Consider the following 23,240-nt stretch of genomic DNA (forward strand, 5'->3'; position numbering starts at 1 on the left):
TCACTCTGTTAACATGTTCATTTCTAAAGCACCCATATTAGAACTTCAGTTCTAATGTGAGTGCATATCGTTTCACCTTTTATAGTAAATGTTTTTTATTCTAAATATTTTTTTCCTTCCAGTGACACCTTCAATAATTTTTTAAGGAAAAAAACCGCTCAATTTCAGTTCAAGCATTACACAGCTCTCGTGTGCCTCTGACATTTTCCTTCATACAGTGTATCACAACAGTTACCTAGCTACTGGTGAAATGCTGGACTCAATGCCTTAATAATTTCATATCAGAAGATGGCCTTAAATCACTTCTTATTTAGAACACAACACTGAAACAGAGGCAATAACACTGCAGTATAATAATGGAATCAATTAGTTAAGCCAGGTAGCAAATGTTTTAAGTCAGTGAACAATTGCTGGATTGCACTCTGAAATTAAAAGCTTGTTTGATGTCAGTGCTTTATGTCCTCTGACTTCTCATAGTTTAATTGTACTTGCTAACAGCTACTGCGAAAGGTACTGTCTATATAGATACACATGTACACACCCATACATATATGTGTATGTATGTATACATAAATTAAAAATATAAAAAGCATAGGTTTTCCATATGAAAAAACAACTCTAAGATGTCAGGTATGGGTCTATAACCTATGCCATTAAACACCAATGAGAATTTATGAGGTGCCAAGGCCTGCTTCTGTTTGTCACAATGCAATATACAGGCATAATTTTACATGGAAACAGACAACAGACACAGGCACAACTTCCCATGAAGAAAACAGAAATCAGACTGATGCACTAAACCGTAAATAAGCGTAAGCTTTTACACTGCATGGCTGCTTCTGAGCTGAAATGCCCCAAAATAGCTGAGCAAAACCACTATGTGAGGACTGGCATTCCCCCCCGTAAAGTGGCAAAACCAGCTGCCAGCAGCAGAGCACTCCAGTCTGCCAGGTCCCCTTTGGGGAGCTCTTTCTCCCTGCCCTGGCTACCGCTTCCTCTCCAAATGCAAATGATTTGCATTCCTGGCAACTCACTAGCCAGGAATAAACCAGGCCACTAGACACAAGACGTTTTAAAACATGTCCCAAACATAAATAATTGAAAACCATTTTCTAGAAGACACAAGGTGAAAAGTAGCAGGATCCAAATCTGTATTTGCATATAGGCTTCACAAAACAATCTCACTTCTGTAAAGGAAGATTTGACCCTTTACTGCCTGGCCTGGAAGAGAGTTTCCTTCAGTAGCTACTCAAATGCATCAAAGCATTTCTAATTAGCATATTAAACATCTCCATTGATCAAAACCAACCTTCACTTACAAGACGACAAACACATTAATATTTATAAGTAAATAAAACAGGAGTTTGGGCTCAAATACTGAATCAAAAGAAAATTTTCAGATTAACAATGAATAACCATTTTCCATAAATTAAATTTATTTAAAAGATCTTACCTGCATTAATCAGGTCTGGATCTACTTCATTTTCAAGCGGATAAGGACCCTGACAACAACACAGACATAAGTCAGCTTTTTATTAAAATACCTTTGAGATACAATTCATAACTGCTTTATTATTTCTAATGCTTATTACTGAAAACAGATCATCACAGACATGCTTTTTCTTTTTCTTTATCAAAACAACATCCCTGATGACACAAGCCACAATTTACATCAACTGACATATCAGGGCTGATGGACATATTGTTAGAGGCTGTTAGAATTACTAAATAACCATGAAGTGGGGATTTTGTTTGGTTTGGGTTTTTCTTTTTTGTTGTTTTTAACCATTGTGACAGACATTTTTCAGAAAAAGGTGTGTAAGTGCAACTTCATAAAGCCATATGACAGTGAAAATAATATTCACTTTAAGCTTTATTTAAAATTATGTTTGATATGGCTTACAAGGATTGGTCTTGCAAATTACTGAAGGTTCTGACTTGTTCCAGCAAAATATGTACTTAAGAACATACTTAGCAAAGTAGCACTAGAATCCTGAAAAGAGCATTTCCTTAAAAACTTCCCTGCACTACAGTGAGAATTTTATGATCATATAATATGGCATATATTTGAATATGATGTTTAGTAAAATGATAATCAAGTTGGGCGTGCGCAGAGAACAAAACCCAGCCACTGCAAAGTAAGTACACTGCAATAAGTGACCAAGATATATTCTTACCAAACCCAGGACTCCATTTTCACTCTGTAAGTGAACAGTTATGTCTGGACTGATGAAGTTACTGGCCAACAGTGGGATTCCAATACCCAGATTAGCTGAAGAGAATTGGTTAAGGCACAAACAGGTACACACTTACTGCAAACTAGTAAATTAAAACAAGTTATCATTGTACTATGATTAAATTAGAACAGTTCTCTCCACGAACACTTTCATTTTTAGTTAGATGCCTCATATTTGTGATGAATTATTTTGGCATTTGGACTGTCTAATTACATTTTGTCAAATGCTTTACATGATAAACAACCCACAGTGCAAGTAAGCTTCATTTCAAATGTACGTAACTTTTTCAAGAAATTCTTGCAAAACATTCAACTGCTAAGGTACTCCAGGTACCCTATGTCTTAACATCCCATCTGTTTCAATAGGGTGTTAATAAAATGAGAGAATGCCAGACTCTGGGAAAGACAATGAGCATGGTAATTAACCTGTATTAAACAAAATAGCTGCAGTTGTTATTCTAGTGAGTCGTCCTTTAACCTATAGCACAGCTGAAGGATACCATACATGCCATCCTCAAACTCTAAAGCAGCCCGTCTGATGATCCTCTCCCTCACATTGTCTCCTGGTTTTTGTTTGGCTTTTGAGTCTTCAGGCTTTCGGATTGATAAACGCTGCCAAAGAAGAAGTAATCATAATTAAAGATTAGAATCCAGATTCTTGCTTCTCAAGACATAAAAGCCTCATTTGTGATTGCACTGAGATACTTGGTCTAAGAATAGCATTATTTATCCATCTTCTACAAAAAATGACCTTTTATTCTATCAGTTCAAGCTTATTTAAGCCAATGGAGTCATCAAATATCCCCAATGATAGCTTTAAAGCAGAATGTTATTTCTTTGTCTGTATTGCCAAGGCTGAGAGAGTACATGATACACAGACAACTGGTTAAGAAGGCACCAAACATTAGTGCAAATACTAGCAAGTCTGAGATTCATTATCCCAGAGATACCTAAATACATTTGTAAAATGTCAGCCTAAAATACAAATACTGCTCTCTTTCTGCATTCATTCAATTCAGTGGTGCTATTCTAGATTTATATTCATGAGACAGACAAATGACAGTCATCTAAAGATACTGGGAGCTAAGCAACTAAGTTTTCAAACATAAATCTGTATAATTTTGCATAAATCTGCCTGAAGTTGTTCCCTGAGACTTCCAGGCCTTAAGTTGATGCTTTCTAAATCACATGTAGGGGAAAATGCCATGACATTCAAGAAGTTTGTAAGATCTTTTTTGTGAATTATTATTTACATAGATTATGTTCCTTGCACATCTCTTGCACACATATAGAACTGCTCTGGGCAACATCATGTCCTGCATCCCCCTATGTCTTCACATCCTCTCCTACGTCAGGCCATAATGAAAATACCAGGCAAAGAATCCTTGCAGTGTCTTTTTTCCCCATGTTGGGAGTCACTTTCCTCTTAGGCAGTCAGAAACAGTTAGTATCAATCCTCTTGAATTTCCCAGCAACTTTCTTTTTATGCCTTGGCTATTTTCCCTAGAATTGCTGCACTTGCGAGTTATGGAAAAAGTAAGAACAATCACATAGGGTTTCTCTGCAGCAAAGGGAAGGCTGGATAGAAAGTATGACTTGCACTAGAGGGACCATGTCTGAGTCAAATTACGCAGGAACTGCTATTTAAAGCCAGTAAGAATTATGACAGACTAGCTTCTCTTTATTCTCTTTATTCCTCATCTTTCCTCTTACCACTTATCATACTCAATGCTTTCACACGTACAGCCACTTCCTTCATATATAATCTTTTACGGAAGAGTAAATAAATCTGCTATTTCCTTCCGATAGTTCTATTAATGAGAGGCGCCACTGCAAGAATTACAAAATTACACTGCGAGAATTACAAAATTACACAAACAAAACCAGTATCTGTTACAACTTTGCTGTGCAGTTTATAGTAGCTTTTTTTTTCTTCCCCTCTAACTTCCTTTTTTTCTTAAGCACATAGGGAAGGGGCAGTTGACTAGATAGGTGTATCCACTCATGCAGCCAAGCCAAAGAAAATCAGGTGTTTGTATAAAGGTCTTCCCTGGACAGAGTCACCTCTTCATCTGCTGCCAAACTGCAGTAAGAACAGCAGTTTAATAAATGCAAAATGGATTTCTCTCATGAAAGGTAAAAGCTTTTATGTGAGATATTGCATCCACTCAGAAGAAAACAGGTCATTAATTGCAGTCTAACACAACAAGCCCAGAGAAAAAAAAAAAAAAAAAAGGAAGAGGTTTGACACATCTGTTTCCAGTCAAATACCTAACAACATGCAATATGCTTTTGCAGAATGAACAGATGGAAGGAAAAAAAAAAAGCTTTTTAACCTTAACATTCATAAAAGAGTTTACTCAGAGAAAATGCCTTGTATGACTTTTTAAGACTTTGTGGCTTGATTTTAATAAAAGTTTAATTATTACAATTTCTTTCTGCACTTATTTTTTTTCAAGATGTTTTTTTCCTTGTGTCATATATCTCCCGCTCCATCAGCTCTTCTGATGACATTTTGAATAATTCCCACCTCCAGAGTATGGAGACACAAGAGAAATACAGAATTTTCAACTGCACTTTAAAAGTGCTGTCATATCACCAAAATGAATATAGGGACATAGCCCGAGTGAGGCAAAGCCACAGAAACAAAGAAGAACAATTACATAAACATCATTTTCTTGGACGTTTTCAGTGATGGAATATTATTGCTGCAATTTTTAATAGCTACTGATATCTTTCATTCAGACCAGAAATGCCACTGACTAAAAAAGGTCCTGATTAAATAAAAGGAAAGAAAGGTTCCAGGACCTTTGCAATGTAACGTACTTCAGTACACAGCACGAGGGGCTGAGTGAGACTGGTCCTACGTGCCCATGTCAAAAGCACTCCAGTAGAAAATAAAGTATCTAATTATCAAAGTCAGCTGTTAGTCTAGGTGTTCCCCTTGTTGTGTCTACAGAAGGTGAACTGAGAGAAGGAAGGAGAATGAAATAGCATTTTCCATCAAACTTTCAACTGCGTTAAAGCCATCCAGGACTACAGGCAGTTGCTCTACATTATTCAGGGACTGAACCAGAGAGGCTGAGGTGTAAGAAACAAGGCTCAATTCTCAGGCCCCCTACTAACTACCTAAGTACTTACCTAAGCTCCAGTACTCAGCAAAACTTGACAGGTCTTTCTCACACGATTTTCTCTGTGCTAAGACTTGGTGGCTAGAGTAAAAACCCTGTAAATTCTAAAATACACCCCAAGCTGAAAAATGTCGTGACCAAGAAGCTCAACTACTTACTTCAATTCTCTTCTCAAACTTCTCTCCTTGTATCAGACGATCAACATAGATTTTGGGAACATGAATGTCTTCCGGGGCAAATGCTCCTATATCAACAATTTCTTCCACCTACAGAGGGAAAAGGGAAAGCGAAAATATTTAGAAAAAAGTATTCAATGAGAGATTTTATTAGCAATGAAGTTTCAAATATTAAATATTCAGTGGATCAAATCAAGAAAACTAAGGAATGGGACAAAATAGATATACCCTTTAAAACAGGCTGGTTTAGATGCTTATCTTTCCTCTTTCAAAGGATATTTCTACATACAAATTGAAAGTAGTTTATGTTTTAACAGCCCAGTTTGTACGACCACCTTAAAGAAATATACCATGTACAGTTACATCAGAATTGTTTGTACCAACAAATCTTTTCTGTCCAAACAGAAAGAAACAACATACAGGTAACAAAATGTCAGAGTACAAAGCAGAAGTATGAATTTTAAGGATATAAACACAGAAGGTGGCTTGAAGTTTCTCCATAGTGTACTAAAAACTAAAATAAAAAAAATATTTTAACTGTAATTTATTGATTGCAAGAAAGACATGAATACCTATAAGTCTCTACAATTAGTGAAACAGAGATTCAGCACAAAATGGCAGTGATCCACACATAGTACATTTAAAATGTCAATTGCAATTTGAAGCACCATAGACAACAGGGTTTTCCTTCCTTCTACATCGGAGTTCAGGGTGGTCTAGCTGGAGACCCTGCTATGGCCAGATGCCTGCAGCACAGGCCCTCAGCCATGTCCGGTGCTTTCCCTGACAAGTCTCAGGTGCAGAGAGCACATCTCACTCTGCCACAAAACAGACACTACTGTTAGGGCTGTACCTGCATCTGACAACAGAGAAAATGTATGTTGTTAAAGCAACAGGTCAAAGATAACATCTGAAACAATCTATTCAAAAAGAAATTAAATAAGTTTCCAAACTGCTTTATCACCCGGAATTAGTTAAACCTTCAGGAATGGCCAAAATCTAAGAACCCCAAAATGAGACCCAGGGTATGACATATCAGTAGGGTTACATCACTTAGCAGCCATCACCAGTGAAGCAACATTAAAGAGCTTAAAATTCAGCTTGACATCCTACTGTTACTGCACAATGATCAATAATAAAATCTATAGTACATCTGATAGACAATTACCTCCCTACTGTGCCTTGCAGCGTGACAATAAACAAACGAACAAATCCACCCTAAAAGCAGCAGAGGGAGAGGAAAAATTAACAAACTAAAGACCACAGGATCAGTTTCAGATGATGCCCCAAAAAAGCCCCGGGGTAAACAGACAGGAAGAGACAAGTTGTGAAATCTGTAAGGCAACCGCAGTAAGGAAGACCAGTAACAGCCACAGCGACACCAACCTTAGTGTTCATGGAAAGCAGAATCACACATCCAGAAAGTCCTTATCCGCAAGATAACGAGAGACAATCAAGTCAGTATTTTAAAAATTCAGACTACTGTACTCACAAAAAAAAAGGTGCAATCGCATCCATGCCCTATCTCACTTGAAGTTTATTATTTTATACATGAATTTTAAAATTTATATGGAGACCAAGTCAAACACAAGGTAAAATGAAAAAATCCTGAAGGACACAACTGAAGCACACTGCACTCTCAGTGCACTGACTACTATCAGAACATGCTCAAAAAGGAGGAGAAGCAGGAGACAAGACTTTTCAATGAAGCAGTATGCAAGCAGATCATCTGCTACCAGCAGAATTCTCAAATTCACCTTTTCTAATTAAATTTGTCTTCACTTATCAGGTGGAAAATAAGGCCTGGGGAAATACTAATTGCTACTGATTTAAACTTTCTCATAAAAGAACTACATTTATTTGCTGTAGTAGCTGAGATTATAAAACCAAAATCTTTGCTTGCACAGTTCAACCAACTTCAACAGAATTATGCTGTCAGAAAACCTGACACACTGTACTTCTCCCGCCATAGAACAGACAAGATAAATAATTTATCCAACAATAAACTGTTGGATTTTGTTATTAGTCACGCCATTCCCTTAACTGGTTAATTGGTAATTTTGTCTCTTTGGAAACAGCAGTCAGCATGATAGCTTTTCCTCACAAGAACCATCAACACAATTATTTATTATTTCCGTATATTATCGTAAATAAACATAGCACAGACCAACTGTATTTTGTCCTAGGGCTTTCAAATGAGCCTAAGGATCCCTGCAGACTGGAACACCTTTGGTTTCACAGGCAGCCCCCTGCTATTCTTACTGGTGTTTCGGAACTTCCATGTTCTACCATTATGTGAAATAAGCATCAAATGTAATTAAAATTAAGTATGTTAACATATCCATATAGCAATAAAATGGAATTTTGAAAAAGGATTAAAAATTTGCATGTAATGTCTGCAAGAATACATATCATCCAGTTCTGCAAGTGAAATTAATCATCATCTTTATATGAAAAAGAAAGAATTTGTGCAGGGGAAGTACACAACATCTGATTGCTCCAACTCTCTCTCCGAACTCTGCTCACGGGGAACTAGATGATACTCCAGCTGAGACACTGTAGATGGGCTGCCAGCAGCCTCCATCAGTGTTGCCAGCACTGCTACCACAGATGAAGCTGTGCCAACAGAAGTGAAATGGGGAAATCTCATGGCTATGGAAATTAGCAACTTAACTTTCTGTGACCACTGCACGACATAACCCAAGCATCTTTCTAGATAAGAATGATAATGCAAAAATAAATAGTTCCATAGCTGGGCATATTCACTTCCCTTTCAGGTTTCATATTCCTTTATGAGTCTTTTCTGTAACACATCCACAGCCTAAACCTCAATGAGACGTGCAGAAGAGCATTCATATTAATAATTAAAAGGATGTGTGTGAGTTTTCTTCCTATTCCACTCTCCATCTTATCTATCCTGCTGTTCTTTCTTCTCTCTGCTTACCTTGCCTCAGGCTTTATTTTGTCATGAATCCCTGTAAACATCGAAAATCATTACAAAGTCATAGAATCATTTAGGTTGGAAAAGACCCTTAAGATCATCAAGTCCAACCGAGTAACCGAGCTCTGCCAAGTCCACCACTGAACCATGTCCCTAAGCACCACATCTACATGGCTTTTAAATGCCTCCAGGGACAGGGACTCAACCACTTCCCTGGGCAGCCTGGTCCAGTGCCTGACTACCCTTTCAGTGAAGATGTTTTTCCTAATATCCAACCTAAACCTCCCCTGGCACAACTTGAGGCCATTTCCTCTCGTCCTATCACTTGTTACTTGGGAGAAGAGACCGACCCCCACCTCGCTACAGCCTCCTTTCAGGTCTCCCCAAGTCTGCTTTTCTCCATGCGAAACAACCCCAGCTCCCTCAGCTGCTCTTCATAAGAATTGTTCTCTAGACCCTTCACCAGCTTCGTTGCCCTTCTTTGGACACGCTCCAGCACCTCAGTGTCCTTGTAGTTATATGGCATCCCACCTAAGAGACACAAAGTCTGGCAAAGCATAAAGAGGAAACTAATCAGGGCACACTACCTCCTGCACTTTTTTTAATTAGCCAATCAAAATATTCTGGTACCATTTAGATTGCCTTGACCACGTGTTCATTTTAAATCTTAACTTCATCAATATGCCTGAAGATAGAGAATGTTTACATCTTTTCTACACAGGTAAAGCTGAACAGTAACTTCAAGAGACCATATGGGCTGAGTTCCCTCTTCTGGGAAGGCTCTGATGCATGATTCAAAAATCCTTTCATTGTTTCAAGAGTTTCACACTACTGGATTTCTTTCTGGGTATAAATGTTCTTGCAAATCTTGTCTGATTGCTGACAATGGGAGCAGAATGAATAAATTCAATCATTTCTGAATACTGGTTTAGCTGCAAGTATACCCAGAACATAAAAGCTGTTCTCCACTATGATTCACAAGAGCCTTCTGCCATTCCTTTTGGTATCAGCACTCATAGAATCAATGGTCATTTGTTTCACAATATCACTTCCTTCTGTAATTTACATCTACTTTTTCCTTTTTAAAGTAGTTTGATTTATTTTTGCTTACGGAAATTCAGCTACTCATCTACAGTTTTATTTCAGAATTTCTGAAGGCTTCCAGAGAGAAAAAGGGAACCTCGAAGGTTATGAACTTCCAGTAAGGAGGATAAAGAACTCCGGTTCTTGACCAAAAATTGGCAAGGAAATTACAATGACACAACTATTCATGCCAAAACGCTTGAAAATAAAAAGGCCTTTCCTTTGAGTATGTACCTTTTAACCTATTTCTGCAGCCTAATTAGGTCCTTTATGATACGTGAAATGTTTTCAGCTGTTTTAGTTTTAAATCTCAGTTTTCATAAAACTAAGCTATAACCAGAAATGACAATATAATTCCTTATTATGGGGAAAAATCAAAAACATGCGTGTGTGGGTGATGAGAGAGAGAAAGAGACTGGGGGAGAGAGCGAGCTTCACAAAACCTATGCATTTTTAAGTAGCTTATTTTTACACTGGCTTTATTAAATGTCTCTATCACTATCTTAATTATCCTAGTACACTTTAGTTCTTCAAACTGAAATAATAAAAATACCTGGCAGAACATAAGTAGAATAAAACATTACAACTGGTCAAGTGTCCAAAACAGCAGAAGAATGAAATCAAATTTAGCCCCTTAGATGCTCAAACAAGCTCATTAGACTACTTCTTCAGTTCACTACTTGAAAAGTCAGGATGTCACTGCAAAATTCACTGTAACATTTATAAAATCATGGGAAGTTAAAAAAAATTTAAAAAACAAAATAAGGGCTATGAGGAAGCATTGTGTGTGTCTAGTTCACCCAAGATCACAGAAACTGTGATCAACCATTCCCCATGGCTAATGACAAACAAGAAAAAAAAAAAAAAGTCAGCCTTGTTTTTAATTGTTTAGACTGAATTTCACAAAAAGCTTTGATATTGTAAAACAGTGGAATACACTCTGAAAACAGGTCACTGGAAATTAACACCACACTATACAAACTTACTGGGCTACAGGAAAGAGCAAAGCAAGTTGATATTTAGTCAGTTCTGCCTGTATGCAGGGAGATGAAACAGAGGATCTTCTGAGTTCAATTCTGTCCTTTTCTGACTCTAAGATCAGCCAGACCATGGAATTTCTACTCCAGCCAAAATCCTATGGTAATGAAATGACGGTCAGCCAATAGCCATCCTAGAAGAGACTTTTGTAACGACTTTAAAAAGCAAGCAACTACCAAGTAGTCTGATAAAGGCGCACCTTGGTCAATAATCACCATGTTTTACTCATATCACACTTGGAATAAATGTCTTCATAAGCATACTGAGGGGCAGGGGAACAGTAAAAATCTGTGAAGTTCAGATTTATTAGAGAACCTTTAGCCTAATGAGACTGACCTGGGTCACACTGAAGGTCCATTTAGTCCAGTAACACCTCTTCTTGGCAAAGAGCAGGAGCTTAAAAGACAGTGTGGTACCAGCTTCTAGCAAAGTGCAGTTTAAGAACATCCTCAGTCAGAGGCTGGACATAGACAACCTTGCTTCATAGCTTCTGATGCACTGTGAACTTGTCTAATAGTTTTCTTGGAACCCAAAAGACTCTGTCATTGCATTTCTACAATTTAACTAGTATGAAAAACATTTCTTATTATGTCTTGTAATTTCACGGTGTGCTTCTTTCTCTTTGCAATACAGGAATAGCACACAGCCATTCTTTATTTGCCTGTTCCATGCCAGTGAAGATCCTATGTACATTTATATTTTTTCCTTGTTCCTAGTAGACTGTTATCCTCTGTGAATACCACCGAGAAAAACAGTGAGGTGTGCTGCCAGTATGTCATAGCTGATTGTTAGGGAAGCAAACCTGACATAAATCTCCTAGGTTTGTCTCCAGGTTTTTCGGGATGTGGCTACACATCCTCAAAAGTTAGGAGCCTCTGCTAGATTATACTCATTTCACCTTTGTTTTCTCTGTTCTAAATCTCCTCAATTACCTCCACTTCTAGTTGCCTCAGTCCTAATCTCTTCTCACACTTCTCTGCACCTCCTGCCTGTCTCCTCCAACCATCCCTTTCCGTTCCACGCATTTTACCTCTTCCTCCATGTGGTACTGCTGACAGCAAAGAAAAAACCAGACTGCACTAAATTACCTCCTCGAGGTACTCACACATAGCAGTTCTGGGAAAACAACCTCAAAGAAAAGAGGAAGCATACTTGATTATGCACAAAAGCTATTTATATGTAAAGCTGTGTGCATGCATGAAACAATATGAAAAATTTAACCACCAGCCTCTGAAAAAGTTCTGCCATATACATAGAACTATACTTCTTCAGAAATTTTTAAGCTATCCACATTTTAGCACAGCTAGGATACATGATATTCTTAAGTTTCAAAAACATGTTCAATGTCAGGAGATATTGAAATTTCTCAAAGGAATAATCCTAAGACAATAACATTCTCAAAACAATGTATTTTCACCTTTTTTTTTTTTCTTATAACTTGGCAGTTTTACTCACTTAGGCAGACTCACTTAAATCACAATAGAAGTGATTTTATAAAAGATTAGCTACTTCAACAATAAATGCCACCAACCATGCCTATAAATATGTACTGTAAAAATGTATTTTGTAAGCATGAACTGAAACTTGCAGGTTTTTCCTCAAGAAGTTCACAAAGTAGATAATGAAGAAAAAAGCAAAGTCTGCTAACTATTATTGGTTACTGAAGTTACTTCATTAAATTGATGGAATTGCTTGTTTGATGATTTCCACAAGTGTTGTATGCATCAAAAAGCAAAAGTGATAAGTGATAGCTGTTTTCTTGCTGCCTTAAATTCATTCATTTGGATTTTACACTATTTTCTACTGTAAAATTACCTGAATTAAAAGTATGAGAGATTACTTTAAGATCCAGCAATCCACCAGTCCCAGTATTATCAACCAACCCACCCTCCTGCAGCAGGCACACCTAAGGCGTGATTCCTTCCTAAACCCTTCTTAAAATCTAATTGTTTTGATATAAGCAATCAATGAACTCATGCTGGTTGTGATCACGTTTTGTGACTTGTGCTTTCTTGATGAAATGAGGTGATTTCATAGTACTCAGTGCTTATTTTTACTATACTCAACTAGATGATAGTTGTGACAACAAAAACTGGAACATAATTATGTTCTTACCTTTTAATTATAAAGTGCTCAATTTGTACTCAGTACCTAAGTTCTTAGCACAAAATGAAACGTCACCATCCACATGGAATACATATAAAATTGCCTTCTCAGATCCGGAAAAGGCAATTTTGGAAAATATTTTTTTAGATTACAGTATGTAATTATTTTTCAATCAAATCATTAAAATAATGGGAGAAGAGCCAGAAGAAAACAAACAAAAACCCCACAGTCTGTGAACATAGTCTTCATTTGTTAAGGGCTAGCTAATGGCAAAGAACCTGCTTAACTTGTACTAGGTACCTTTGCTGAATAAGGGAACTGACCACATCCCAGATCCTTCCACTCCAGAACAGAATAGCTGCTAACAACATTAACTCTACTGGAATGATATCATTTAACATTTTTGCAAACAAAATGTATGTTGCTTTAAATACATTAATCCTGTACTTCATTGCTTATTTTCAAAATACATTCGATTGAAAGCCTTTAAACTGATTAGAAGGTAAAAGAAGCAACTACCATTTTTTGTTAAAATTATTCACATATTACCAAGAAGAATTGAAATCTAAAACAAACAAAAAAAAACAAAAACAAAGAATTAGCTTTAATCTCAACAAAAGATTTTATTTTCTTACTTATATCAGAGAAATGACAAATGAAAAGAGACTGAAATAGAACTCATCTCCTACACATTCAAAGAAATGTAACTTAAAGGTCAGGAAACAAATTTAAGCTTTAGTTTCAAAAATAAACTAAGAGGAATTTAAGTACTGAAAGAAGAGGTAGAGAAGTAAAAAAAAAAAAAAAAAAGAAAAAAATTCAGAGATTTAATTGCACCATTCAAGAAGGAATTCTTTGTATTTTCCAGGCTATGCAAGTCCAACTAAACCACCCCCAAATTCAAGGAATACTTCTCACTAAGGATCAGACTAAGCAGGAGACATATAGGAAGGTAATCAAGCTAAAACAATGTATTAGCAGCTATTTTGTAACAAATTATGTTGCTGGTTCTCTCCGGTAAGGAAAAGAAACCCCGCAGGTATTTCAATAAAGGCAAGGAAAAGCCACATCATCTCAAAATGGCACTTTATGTGCACACATACATTAGTTATCCTCCTTATTTCAGACATTCATTATAGACAGTGGTAGTTTACAAAGATTTCTGAAAACTACTTTACATGCTACCACTTTCTTTCTCAACAAGGGATCAGTGTGGTCCATTTCACCTTCAAAATCACAGCTGATATCCCAAAACCCCAAAATATTCAACATCGATAAAACTTTTCCGCAGTGTTAAGGAAGAAGGTAGTCAGAGTATTTTTCAAGGAAAGGATTGGAAGAAAGAAAACAACTGATGGTAGTATGTCATGCGGCTTAGACGCTTTCAACAGATTAATCAGAAACCACAGGAATATGGGTTATCAAGAGATTGTAAGTAACAAATATTAAGAAAAATAAAACTTTTCTTACACTTAACCATTATCCTTCCTGAGAGCTGCCTGGAAAAGAAAGCACTAGACATGCATGGAAATAAAAACCAGGAATAAAGTGCTTCACAGAACCACAAATATTACTTGATGCTGAAGCTGATAGAAGCATGTTAAATCAGTCCTTCACGCCATAAGAATAAAAGTTTTTGCTTATCACAGCCTAATGAGAAAATTCTGATTTCTTTCCCTCTAGCAACAGTGAAAAATTGCCTTTAGCACATCTGATATTCAAAGTCATAACAGAGTTCATCTCATCTCCTGATCATACTAAGTTTTCTATTCTGTCTCTGTATTCATTAATCAGGCAGAATAACCAATGAAGCACATCAAGCCAATACCAAGTGGCTTAAAATTCCCAATAGAACTCTTATGCAACTTATTTTAACTAGTTTCTATATAAATTGTTTGTTTAGTTTTTTAACCCTTCCCTCCCCAGCCCCCTCAAAATAGAGATGCATTAATGATAGGTTTCTTTGCTGTCTGATTCCTCTCAATTGTTCAAAGAAAAATTCAGCACTCTCAGAAACCTTTACATCCATTTAGCAATTTTTTTTGTTCTTGTGTCTGAAAGTCTAGATGACGTCTTGAAGTAGGTGGTTGGATGGCCAACTTACATATAACTTGTCTGGTTCTCCCCTTTCCCATAAGCCTCCTGGCAGATGTCTAAACTGGATACATTTGGTTAGCATATGTTCAACCTTGATGGAATCTGATGGAATCCATCACAAACAGCAATTCATTTCTACTTGTATGATGGCTCAATTTAGTCCCTCAGATCTGGAGTTTCTTAAAATCACAAATTAGTTCCAATTTTGAATGAATGAAGCACATCTACCATCACATTTCTGTAAAATTTAAGACCAAAAACATGTAAAAATAGCTCTTCTCAATGCATAAACACCAGGAGAAACTGAGTGCACACATAGCTCAGGAAAATCAAGGGATAGTCTACTTCAGTGTGCATGGGGGGACAGGAGTCTTTTCTAATTGCTGGTGGCCAAGGCAAACACAAAGCACGTAACCCCTGCTAAATGCCTTACAGGAGGTGACCAAATACCACAGCATCAAGAGTGCTGCTGTCCAGGCTAGGAAGCCTTTTTCTCAGCTGGCCTCGTCTCCTCGTTACAAAAGCTACAAGACTTTTCAAAATACACAACTAAAAAAAAAAACAAAAAAAACCCCCACAAAACAAAAAAACTCAACAGCACAAAGCAACAGCAACAAAGGTGCGTTAGAACTTGCCCAATTCACTTAAAAGAACAAGGGAGAACCATGAGACACCAGTACAACTTCCATCAGCCTGGAATTCAAATAGGCAAAAATTTTGGCATAAAAATGGAAGTGTCTATTTTGAAGGTACTGTGGGAAAAAATTTGTACCTGAAACTATTTTTATTGAGAAACTTAGTTTACTTAAAAAACAAATTACTAGATATGTTTGTACCTTCACTTGCAGCTCTTGATGCTCAGAGTGACTGAGAAATTCAGCACCTTGAGAGCCTGGGGGGCAGAAGTGCTCCTTAGCACATTGCTTACACAGCCGACTGGCTACATACCTCCCCCGTTTTGATCAGGAGTATATCCCAGCTCTCCTCTTTGCTTTTCCCCACTTCTTTCAAAAAGAAGAAAAAACCTGGTATAATACATTTGTCTTATTCCAAAGGTTAACAAAAAGGAGAAATGTGCCTGTTTTTCTGTAATAAAAAAACGCAACCACTTCTTTAAACGTGAAGTTGTTTTAAGATTTGTTTAGCTATCGCTTTCTCCAGCTTAATGACAAGTGGCAAACTAAGGAACTTAGTATCTAATTCATAGGAATATCAATGGGAGTGCATTTCCACACACTGGACTTCATGAGTGCGGTTTTCTATAAAGCAATTTAACACAGTTTTCGGAAAAAATGGAAGACTAGGTGACTTTCAAATAAACACCAGGAAACTGTTTGGGAGACAGAAATAGAAAACTACTCAGTGGTCCTCATCCATTCTTTTACCATCTTGTGCAGCCTGAAAAATCAGCATGATTTGAAGTCAAGACAGTCTTGGTATCTCAGTCCTTTACTCCTCTTTACATCCTCACATTCTTCAGCGAATAATTCTATTCTACAGCATTTGCAGGGAAGGATGGGGCAAGAGCCGATGAAAATCTGAGCTATCAATTCAAATGATTACTCCAAAATTCTCACTGCAGCAATAGTTACAAGGCTGCAGCTTTTCAAATCTCAGTATTTTGAGAATACTGAGAATATCTGAGAATATCTGAGAATATTTGAGAATATTTGAGAATATTTGAGAATACCTGAAAAAATGCATGTTTCATATCAGTAGGCAACTACTCCCATTGTGAACTTTTTGTAAGATTTTCAGTTTGAATGTCCAATCTTTCTCTTTGTGTACCAGAAATCTCCATCAGAGATGTTAATAGCACAGAAAAAAAAATTGTTGCTTTGAGACACATAAGTATATATGCATATAAATTCCTTGAATCACGGCTAAAACTCTCTCTGCACCATCTTTTCAGTGATATAATAATGTGTGATTTAAAATGCAAAGACTGATAAATCATTGACTGATTGATTAATGCATCTTACACACAAAGCAGGGCATAAGATTCATCCTTAATTTATTGCACATATTAGTACCTACAATGAAAAGTTAAGTCTAGAGTATTTTAAATCCTATTAATTTTCAAATTCTCACGATGCAGTACATGAGTACTGTTAATGAAATATACTTCAAACGCACAGTATATCAGGCTTTCTACAAACTGTTCTGAAAGAAAACCTAAATTTAGCTTTAGGAGCAGAGAGGCTTTCCATCAGCTTCCCCAGCATGCTGACTTCCTGGCAATCTGCAGTATCTACTGATCAACCATGGACTTGCTTTAGCTTGTTCTTTCTGAATGTCATATTTGTTCTTAACATATGTGACAAGGATAAAAGGCTTTTTTTTCATTGAAGATTACAGTCACATCTGCAATGAACTTCTGAAACTGAATGCTGAGAAAGCTCACAATACTCATTCAAGAAAGAGTCAATTTAGAAAGGGATAAAATGTAAGAGACAGATAAAAGAAAAACAAATTCAAATCTTCCAGCACAATGTTGTGTGTAGGTAAAACTATCTGAACAGCAGTCAGCAACAATTTGATCTGCTATTAGTTTTAACCACTTAACATTGACTACTCCAGCAATGAGGTGCCAAATCTGAATCCACGTAATTAGAGATTATATATATATAAAAATATATAAAAATAATGAATACAAATATAAATATTTATTTTCATATATATTTATATATAAAAGAAAAGCAGCCATAGGGAGAAAAAATCCCAAAACCACATAGCTAAATTAACTATTACAGTTTATTCCCCTGAAAATCAGAAGCATGTTAACCAAAAAGAACTACCTTATGAACTCCCTTCTAGCCCAGTCTATTCCAGTGCTTCTCAAATCATCACAAGATGGTCTGCACAACACCTGCAAAAATGTTTTGTTTTTCTGTTCTGTCGTTTAATAAATGATCACACTGAAGCAAGGAATCAAATACAATGAAGGGAAATAAAAACAACAAAAAAGCATTCAAGTCTTGGGGTGGGCTTCTTTTTGGCAAACTAAAATTACCGTGGCAATGGTGTGCAACTGTTTCTGGGAGCTGCTTTTCCAAATCAGTATTAGTATCTGGATTTCAATTCCAATCCTTCTCTGACTTGTTCTTTAACCTTCTATTACTGGTGCGATAATAGCCACCAAACTGCTTTTTAACATTGCTGAATACTGAAGCAGAAAAGGCATTAAACACTTCAGCCTTCTTTGTACTCTGCATTGGTATTTTTACTCTCTTCATTGAGCAGTGAAGTATCAACGTCCTTGGTCTCCCAGGCCGCAATGTATGTACTCTTAGCAAGATTTCTTGCTGCTTTCAAGTCTTCTTTATTTTGTACTGGGCTGGAGATTTCTGAGTTTGCTCCTATGAGCTTAAGCTTTTTTGTTTGTTTGGGTTTTGTAATGTTTAGCCTCAGGCATCTGACCTTGGTGTCACTTTCTGTCATTTTTCCTTTCTCTGTTTGAGATTGCAATGATTGTGATCAAGGTCAAACTCCTGCTGCTCTTCCAATGCTTTCTCCATGCTGGGAAAGTTTATTCTCAAGCTCTTAACACAGTCTTCCCCTAACTTCATTTCTTCTTAGCTATACCTCCCAGTAGCCTTCATCTACCAAGTCTTTGAGCTCATGAAATCAGTCTTCCTAAGGCATTCCTGATATTTTGCCATTTTCCCTTCTATGCTTTCTAAGGATCATGAGCTTGCATTTCATAGTTACTCTCCCAGAAGCGTTCACTCAAATCTTTCGCGTAAGGTTCCTTTGGGAAAGGATATTGTAATGTCTGTACTTTATAACTGGGTTATCTAAATTCAGATCCACAAGAATCTATGATTCAGGATTTAGCCGAAACCTAGGCATGTAAATCCAATCATGCAGTCAAAAGCCCTGACTAACCACCTAGATGTTTAAGATGCAAAGACTTCCATACTTACACTAGTAATATCTATTTAGATATATAACATATATAATTTGCATATATTATATTAATATATTATGGCAACTAGAATTCTACTGTCACTTCTGTCAAAAGCTGCTGGTAAGGTGGCAAGACTAAGCAGCTCAGCATCCATCCTGTGCCAAATGGGATTCTCAAACAAAACATTCCCCCACTGCAGATCCCTGAGACACTGCCTCAGCTACTATCCCCTGAGTGCACACGGAGTCACCACTGAGCAATTAAACAGTATCAGAAAAGGCTATAGCAACTCAGCAGCTCAGTGGTTACAGCATTTGCACAGAAGGACCTCAATTCTGTATCCTTCTTGGCCTCAAATCCTGATCTGTGGTTTCCCAGAAACTCATCCTGATGCAAAGTCTGTGCCCATCCCAAATCCGCAAGCACTTCCTGTACCAGGGTTCAGTTTTGAGTTCCATGGCTGGGTCATCAGGTAAGGAAAAAGATTCTTTTAGATTATTTTTCCACTTTAAAATAGTACTTACAGACTTTTTACGGTCACTGTGCAAAAACCTTGAAGAATTCCTCAAAACAGAGCTATGATTCTGAGGAAAGTTTTGCCATTTTTAAAGCACTTGGAGGAATAGACACCAAAAAAAAAAAAGGTTCAGTTTCCAGTTTCCTCAATAAAACACAATGCCATGATTTAGCACAGATAACAGGATACAAATAGCTTATTTCAGTCTGCTTCTGTCCCTTAGTGCAGTGCAGTTCATTGTACCTGAGATAATGGCGCTCACTGACGTGGCTGTGTTGTTACTAGGCAACCAGAGATAAAATGCAGGGTTTAATGATTTTTATTTAATGCATTTTTATGAGAAAGTACACTCTCTTTTTTCCTCCCCTGATATTATTTGAGGTGGAAATGCTGTTTACACAGGGAGATATATTTAGCCATCCTCTGCAACCTGAACAAGAAAATTATTCAAACTGGATATTCAAACAGCCAGTCAATAAATATTTCTAAACATATTGAATATTACCACTATCAAACACTTACATCATGGCAGTGGCTGAGATCTCAAACCACTTCACCAGGGACAAGTATTCAGTAGGTCTCACAGCAGAGAATAACAATAGCAAGAAAACAGACAACAGCTTAGGAATGTTTGGGGCTGTTATGGATGTTTATGTACAGGCAGAGAGCAAGGGCCCAAGCCTGTATCACCCTTCACCTCTCCCATACTGCCATGACACCCACACCTGGCAAGGTCACACCACGTTTCTTCCTGTGGCTTTGGGTTGCCTTGATCCTCTCCAAAACAAAGGAGCCTCTACAGGAAGATGCACACCTTAGGAAGCATCCTAATATCACAGCCCCTGTCCGAACAGTCTAGGCACACATCCAGGAGGCCTCCCTGTAACTTCAAGCTGCTACACATTTCATTTCCCATCACAAAATTCAACGGGTCCGTTGAGGGGCCTGACAGCAGTGCCGCCTGCTGAATTCAGCAGACATGTCCTTCATTCAACAGAGCGTGTTGGAAATGTTACCACATATATATGACCACACAAGCCCTCAAGTTTCTTCACATGCCAAGTCCTTCCTCTGCACCTTTACAAGGGCTGGTGGCTCGTATATAACTCGTGACCACTGAGCTCCTTTTAGATCAGCTGATTTCCCAACTCTGACTCTCCCATCTTTGCAATAGAAGCAGGAAAGTGTTTATAGATCGGAAAATCAACTGAGAGCCTCATGCTGAGGGTGTGCCTGAGGGCTCAGGTCCAAACAAAACTACAGCTCTGACTGCATACTTAACTCCTGCAAGTTCTGCATGATGAAGTGAGAAGCAGATGAACAGAGAACTTTTTTAAAATGCAACACTGTAGAAGAACTAAAAACCAAATAAACTCCTGCATCATTTTGCTTTCACATATAGATAAAGCCAAACTAACTAATGCTGCCAGTAATGCATTATTCAACGTTTTTCTCTGCAAACGTTACCTTCCAAATAACATCATGCAATTCAGTTGAAAATGTCTTTTTGACCCTTCATACTGGTCATCTTTAAATTAAAGTAGAAATTCCACTGGACTCAGTGCAGTTGGATCTTTACAGACAGTTATCTGTGCCTCAGCATACATCCTTATTATCATGAACATTAGCAGGTTCTACTGCCTATCACTTAAATAAACAAAAGAGATGCATGTAACAGTCCAAAATATTTGTGCAGGTCAGTAAACACCTCTTGCATTTCATTAGAAGTTTACAATCAATGTATTTCTGATCCCAAAAAGGGTACTGAACAGCTACTTCTGACCATTTGCCTAGTCAAAATAAACAAGGCTGAGGGTCAAGACACTTTAATCTGAAATTTGTTCCAGGGGAATTTTAAAAATCAATAACTCTCTGCTGTGTGCAACAGACAAAACCAAGTAATGGTACGGCCTGACTTCCTCCCACTTCAGAAGCCTCCCTATGCAGAGCCAGCCTCGCTCCTTACAACATGGCAGAGTTTGTAAACAAGCAAATAGCTATCAGTTTGTGGGTTTGCGAGGTGCGTTTTTTTTTGCCTCTGCTCTTATCCTCTACATCCACAAATGCTGCCGAGCTCTCCCACCTCTGAACTGTTACAAAAATTAAGTGTCTGTCTGTAGTTCAGCTAAGAGAGTATAAAATGCCACACTGACTTAAACTATAGAGCAGCAGCTTTAATACATTAAAGAAAAAAGTGTCTTTTATTGTGTATGCATGTCAGGATATTTCACAGCATGTCGGGTTAACTTAGAAGGACAGGTTAACAAATGCAATTGATTCCCAGTGCACTTCCCACTTTCACCAAGTTCACAGATACCTTGAGATTGGATTTCCAGTAGTTTATACTTCCCTTGGTATGGATCTTACTATGCCAAGTGCCATTCCGTATTGTTATCAATGATCAGAAACTAAAATCAATCTCGGGAAAGACTGGTGAGATAATAAATCCTAAGAAGGATGCAGCAGTACCAGACACAACAGGTAAACTGGGTCTATTCAAACACAACATGTTCCATAAAAAACCACAAAGTTAGACATCTGTGATCAAGAAGTACCCTGCCATACTTACAGAATACGTGTTGGAAAACACTGATTACACTTTTCCTGAAATATGCCAGAAACAGATCAACAAGGTGTAAGCAACTAGCAGTGTAGGACCCCCTGCATAATGATCAGCAAACAGTACAGGCATGCAAACAGCGAACCAGCAGGACCGAAGAGCAACTCTACTTTTCAGGTGACATTAGTGGCAGCAGTGTCACAATGCTGAAGACGCTCCAGTTGGTCACATTTGTAAAGTTTTGGAATAAAAACAGAGTGAGAAGGAGATGGACATAAAAAGGACAGGAGAGCTGAAGAAAATGTTTTACAGTTAGAATCATTAAGGCCTCAATCTGTTCATCATATCAACAGCACTGAGAAGTCACTCAGTGGGAAGGAAATGCCAGCTTCAAAAAGCTTTTTAATCTAGCAGAAAAGAGTAAAAGCAGTGGCTGGAACGCAAAGCCAAACTAATTACAGTAAACAGACATATTTATACCAGTGAGGGTGATTAACCACTGGAACAAGCACAAACAGAAGGATGGGTTTTCCATCTCTTTTTTTGTTTGTATCAAGGCAGGATAACTTTCTGATTAAACCTACCTTCCAAAATTCATGTTATACTCTGATTGAAAGTACTTACTGAGCTTAACAGTGACATAAATGAATGGCCTAGCACCCATCCTTCTAATATAAGGTTTAACAAATGAAGTTCTATTCCTGAAAAAGAGATTGCTTCTACAGGACTGGATAAAACTAGATGTATACAAATAATCAGAAAAGGGAAATAAATAACCCATCAGAGTAGCTACAAGGAACAACAACTCTCTTTTTCTGTGTATTTATAGCATTCATTTTAAAGGAAAAATTTGAGCAACTCGAAAATCAGAAAGACAGAGGGCTATGCCTCTAATTTTTGCTAGTTACCTGCCTCAGCTTGGTGCTTCATGCTAGACAAGCAGATGTTGGCAGCATGTCTGGCTGCATAACAGGTAGAAAGCTCCATATTCAAAATCAGGATGGGAGCACCAGACTTGAGAAACTACAGTCCTGCAAATCCCAATTAATCACTGCATGACTCTGAAGACAAGTCTGACCAGTAGCTAGTTTGATGGAAAGGAGCAGGGATGGCTTCAAATCTCTTTCTAGGACTGTCTGCCTAAATTAAGTTAAACAGTCAGTGGGTGAAAAACAGAAACAGAGCTGGGAACAGATACCAGAATTCAGAAATCCCTGCTGCCAAGAGAGCATCCAAATTATTACCCTACACAAACTTTTTTCTCCTCTTTGTAAATGGGATTAGGAACTTCACCCTTCAGCCTTGAACAACATTAACTATGGAGTCAGGCAGAACTCTTTCCAGTTGCCTCAGTTCCCTAGTGATTAGCTCTAGGCAGCTGCAGGCTGACAACACTCAGGAGTGAGGATGTACTAGATGCCATATTGAGATATATCCTTTCAATT

General features: G+C 37.6%; 1 protein-coding gene across 1 annotated transcript in view; it reads right to left on the minus strand.

Annotated features, from left to right (window-relative positions):
* Window positions 1-23,240, minus strand: part of OXCT1 (3-oxoacid CoA-transferase 1) — an 84,173-nt gene that overhangs the window by 33,403 nt on the left and 27,530 nt on the right. Inside the window, exons 8-11 of the mRNA XM_087759773.1 lie at window positions 5,526-5,633; window positions 2,737-2,848; window positions 2,178-2,272; window positions 1,454-1,502 (exon numbers count right to left, since the gene is read on the minus strand). Of these exons, the coding sequence (XP_087615899.1) occupies window positions 1,454-1,502; window positions 2,178-2,272; window positions 2,737-2,848; window positions 5,526-5,633 (364 nt within the window). The remainder of the gene's footprint in view (window positions 1-1,453; window positions 1,503-2,177; window positions 2,273-2,736; window positions 2,849-5,525; window positions 5,634-23,240) is intronic.

The sequence above is a fragment of the Nipponia nippon genome, unplaced genomic scaffold (genome assembly GCF_047370975.1).
Source record: "Nipponia nippon isolate SJK-2023a ecotype South Korea unplaced genomic scaffold, ASM4737097v1 scaffold_20, whole genome shotgun sequence".
Classification (NCBI taxonomy): Eukaryota; Metazoa; Chordata; class Aves; order Pelecaniformes; family Threskiornithidae; genus Nipponia; species Nipponia nippon.